Genomic DNA, 4,468 nt, shown 5'->3' with positions numbered 1-4,468 from the left:
AGTATTAGTTATTTTATTAAGTTTAATTTATTTTATTAAGTTTTTTTCAGATTGACTTTTTAGTATTTAATGTTACTTTGTTATTTGTTTTTAAATATGTCTATATATTTCATATTTTATATTATATTTTATTCATTTTAAGTACAAACTGTCTGAATCTCATCAAGGAAATATTGAAGAAAAGTTGATAAAAGTTCAAAAAGCAAGACGTCTGAACTGCATTTAAGTGAACATTACGAACTGTGGAGCTCATGCTCTCATGTAACATATGTATTTCTCTCCTTCTCAAGGCCACGTTTAAGGGTTGGATGGAGATCATGTACGCCGCGGTCGACTCGCGATCTGTGAGTAAACCGTTTTGAGCTCATAAAACCAGATTGAAACCCATATGAACGTATCGTTTGCTAATTCCAGCGTCTCTAATCTACTGAAACAGGTGGAAGAGCAGCCCATTAAAGAGAACAGCCTGTACATGTACCTGTACTTCGTCATCTTCATCATCTTCGGCTCCTTCTTCACGCTCAATCTCTTCGTATCGTTTGCTAATTCCAGCGTCTCTAATCTACTGAAACAGGTGGAAGAGCAGCCCATTAAAGAGAACAGCCTGTACATGTACCTGTACTTCGTCATCTTCATCATCTTCGGCTCCTTCTTCACGCTCAATCTCTTCATCGGTGTCATCATTGACAATTTCAACCAACAGAAGCGAAAGATACGTATTAAACCCAGCAGAATAACGAGCATGAAGCGTGTGAATGCGATTGTGACGGTAATAATAACAGCAGAGTTTCTCTGTACTTAGGAGGACAGGACATCTTCATGACAGAAGAACAGAAGAAATATTACAACGCCATGAAGAAACTGGGATCCAAGAAACCTCAGAAACCCATCCCAAGACCTACTGTGAGTATTCAATGGATTTTGATCAAAATGAACCAATAACATCTCATTAAATCAATTTGATTTTGTTTTCTTCTCAGAACTCGATCCAAGGATTCTTCTTCGACTTGGTGTCCAAACAAGCCTTTGACATTATCATAATGCTGCTGATCATCCTCAACATGGTGACGATGATGGTGGAGACGGACGAGCAGTCTGCCAGCATCGAGTACATACTCTACTAAATGTCTTTACTGTCACTTGTGATAAATATTATGCATACTTTCCAAATAAGAGTATATTTTAAAAAGTATTAAAAATGTATTTAAAAAAATGACTGACCCAAAACTTTTGAATTGTACTGTACATGGGAACTCTAATATGATTTAAAAAGCATCCCAAGATGCACTACATGAATTTGGAGAAGCTCAGATTGCGCACTGCTAAAAAACACATTGAACCTTCTTTGGTCACATATTTGTGTTTTTGTAGTTTATTACCACTACTCCATAGTACAGAAATGGTAGATGTGTCCAAACTTTTGACAGATTCTGACAGATTTCAATTAATTTTTTTAAAATTTAATAAAAATGTATAAAAAAATTAATTGAATTGATTTTTCTTTTTCTATTTATTTAATTATGTTTAATACAAATGTAACGTTTTTCATACCACCCACCTCTTTTCCACTTTGTTCAAAATAATTTATATTATAAATAAAATAATGTAAAACAAATGTAAAGTATTATACTCTTACACATTTTATCTGCATGAGGCAGCCAGCTCTGTGTAACATCTCTCTTTGTAAGATACAGTAGCTTTACCGTGTGGCCTTGGCGTTACATATCAAGGTCTAAAGACATTCAATGCAATTTTGTAGCACTTCAGCTACTAATAAATAGACAGCCTGGTGCTTCAGTGACACAGAGAGGCGATTTTGAGAATAGACCCTGATGAGAGAACGAGGAAGGCCAGAGGGGTTAACAGGCGCAGAGAGTCCCGGAGAAAAGGGGAGATCGTTAAGGAGAAGGTAATTTGGGCAATCAGGGCTGTCAGCTCAGGGGATTGGTCAGTGATTGAGCTCTCAGTCCGAGCTAAAAGCTTGACGTGGTTTCGTGCTGCGACCCCCTGCTGCCGTCTCTATCTCCACAGGGTTAAACGCTTAAAGACACACCGTCGCAAATGTAAAAACCAGCCATTTAACTCTTAAGTGGCACAGACTCTTCAATAAATCACGGCTGGTTATTGGTCTAGTCGAAGTGTGGCGTCTGGATTCTTCTGGTGGTCATGGACTGCAAATGAATAGTTCGTGTTTTTTTCGAACCCACATGCTGTTCATTTTTTCATGCAAAGCAAAAAGTATCTTCTCACAGTTCTTTTCAATGCAACAAATGTTTCTCAGCTTTTAAAAGCAACTCAGTATTTGATATTCCTGATGCGTATTGTTAGGATGACAAAAAATATTAAAAGATAAATTTTTTTTAATTGACAATGTCAATGATTGATACAGCCTATTGAATCAAAGAAGGTAAGTGCAAATTATTTTTCAGCACGACGCTTCAGTTTTAACAGTGAAAGAGGTAAGATGTAAGTTGCTAAACGTTTATTGTTTTTAGTAAAACGATAACATCCAGCGATGTAAATTATTCAACTTTTTGTCAAATTTTACTATATTGAATTGAAAATTCAGGCTATCATTTACATGATTCATGTAATTTGTAACACTGTTTTTTCAGTATTATTGTATTAGTATCATTATCATAGTTTATATTAATATTTTGAATTAGATTTTGCGTTTTTTTTTTTTATATGCCAATATATATATATTTTTTATTTTTTTATTTCCATTTTAGTACATCAAGTTAATTTAAATGAAAAAGAAAAATGTTGTCTTGGCAACCAGGATTATTATAGTAAACTAAAACCAAAAATAAATAAATAAATAAGAACTGAAATATAAAAAACTTTTTATTTCAACTAGTTTTAATTTAGTTTAACTCGATGTAGTAAAATTATTAAAACTAAAACAGAAATAAAAAAATTTGAAAAAAGGCGAATAAAATGGCAAAAATACAACAATATAACAAACATTTTAACTAAAATAAAATTAAAACAAAATATTAAAAAAATTATTAAAAATATTAATTAACTTGATATACTAATAGTATCTTAATTATACTAAAATAACACTGTTGGCAACTAGCTGAAATTTTTTTTTTTTTTTATAGATTGTTATTTCAGTAAATATTTATTTTATTTCAAGTAACGAAAATATTTTTCATGTTTTTTTAGTTTACTGTAATAGCCCGGATTCGTAACTGAATGTGACACGACCAGAAACATTAATTAATGGAGCCATAGGCAATTAAGAGCAAATTTTTAAAATAAATATATGTTTTACAAATAGTTCCAATAGGTTACTTTGCAATAAATTCACACTCATTTCTTTCTATATTTCTATAAAAAAAGAACTCTTTGGTCCCCCCCAAGGTTTAAGACATGGTTATGACTTTTTTACAACATCATAACACCATCCATATGATTTAAGTGCGGTATTCCTAGTTTTAAAGGGACAGACCCAAATTAAAGTCATTATTGCCTTGAAATCCAAAAGCTCTAAAAAATGGTGGGTGTTGTTTTATGGAAAAGAGCAGCATTAAGGTGCTGTTTTCACTCTCGTTCCAGGTATCGTTCTCGCAGACATCATCGAGAAGTACTTCGTCTCGCCAACGCTCTTCCGCGTCATCCGCTTGGCTCGAATCGGACGGATCCTTCGGCTCATCCGCAGCGCGAAAGGAATCCGGACGCTGCTCTTCGCTTTAATGATGTCTCTCCCAGCGTTGTTCAACATCGGCCTGCTGCTGTTCCTCGTCATGTTCATCTACGCCATCTTCGGCATGGCCAACTTCGCCTACGTCAAGAAGCAAAGCGGCATCGACGACATGTTCAACTTCGAAACGTTCGGAAACAGCATGCTCTGCCTCTTCCAGATCACAACGTCGGCCGGATGGGACAATCTGCTCAGTCCAATCCTCAACAACTCTCCGGAAGAGTGCGACCCGGATGTTCCTCACACCGGGACGAACGTTCGCGGAAACTGCGGGAATCCTTCGGTCGGCATCACGTTCTTCGTGACCTACATTATTATTTCGTTTCTCATCGTGGTGAACATGTACATCGCGATTATATTGGAGAACTTCAGCGTGGCCACCGAGGAGAGCACGGAGCCGTTGAGCGAGGACGACTTCGAGATGTTTTACGAAGTCTGGGAGAAGTTCGATTCGGAGGCGACGCAGTTTATCGAATTCTCCAAACTCGCGGATTTCGCCGACTCGCTTTCCGAGCCGCTGCGCATCGGCAAGCCCAACAAAATCAAACTGATTTCCATGGACCTTCCGATGGTGAGCGGCGACAAGATCCATTGTTTGGATATCCTCTTCGCGTTCACCAAACGCGTTCTTGGAGAGTCGGACGAAATGGACGCGTTGAAGCAACAAATGGAGGAGAAGTTCATGATGGCGAACCCGTCTAAGATTTCCTACGAACCGATCACGACGACGCTTCGGCGCAAGCAAGAGGACGTTTCCGC

General features: G+C 36.9%; 1 protein-coding gene across 1 annotated transcript in view; it reads left to right on the top strand.

Moving 5' to 3' along the window:
* scn5lab (sodium channel, voltage gated, type V-like, alpha b) overlaps positions 1 to 4,468 on the top strand; it is a 132,606-nt gene that overhangs the window by 124,886 nt on the left and 3,252 nt on the right. The window contains 6 exon segments of the mRNA XM_016520084.1: positions 291 to 344; positions 575 to 712; positions 799 to 903; positions 981 to 1,175; positions 3,108 to 3,161; positions 3,534 to 3,821. Of these exon segments, the coding sequence (XP_016375570.1) occupies positions 291 to 344; positions 575 to 712; positions 799 to 903; positions 981 to 1,175; positions 3,108 to 3,161; positions 3,534 to 3,821 (834 nt within the window).

This window comes from Sinocyclocheilus rhinocerous, unplaced genomic scaffold (genome assembly GCF_001515625.1).
Source record: "Sinocyclocheilus rhinocerous isolate Xijiao unplaced genomic scaffold, SAMN03320098_v1.1 scaffold6109, whole genome shotgun sequence".
Lineage (NCBI taxonomy): Eukaryota > Metazoa > Chordata > Actinopteri > Cypriniformes > Cyprinidae > Sinocyclocheilus > Sinocyclocheilus rhinocerous.
The sequence above is the reverse complement of the archived record's forward strand: the minus strand, read 5'-3'. Positions and strand labels throughout refer to the sequence as shown.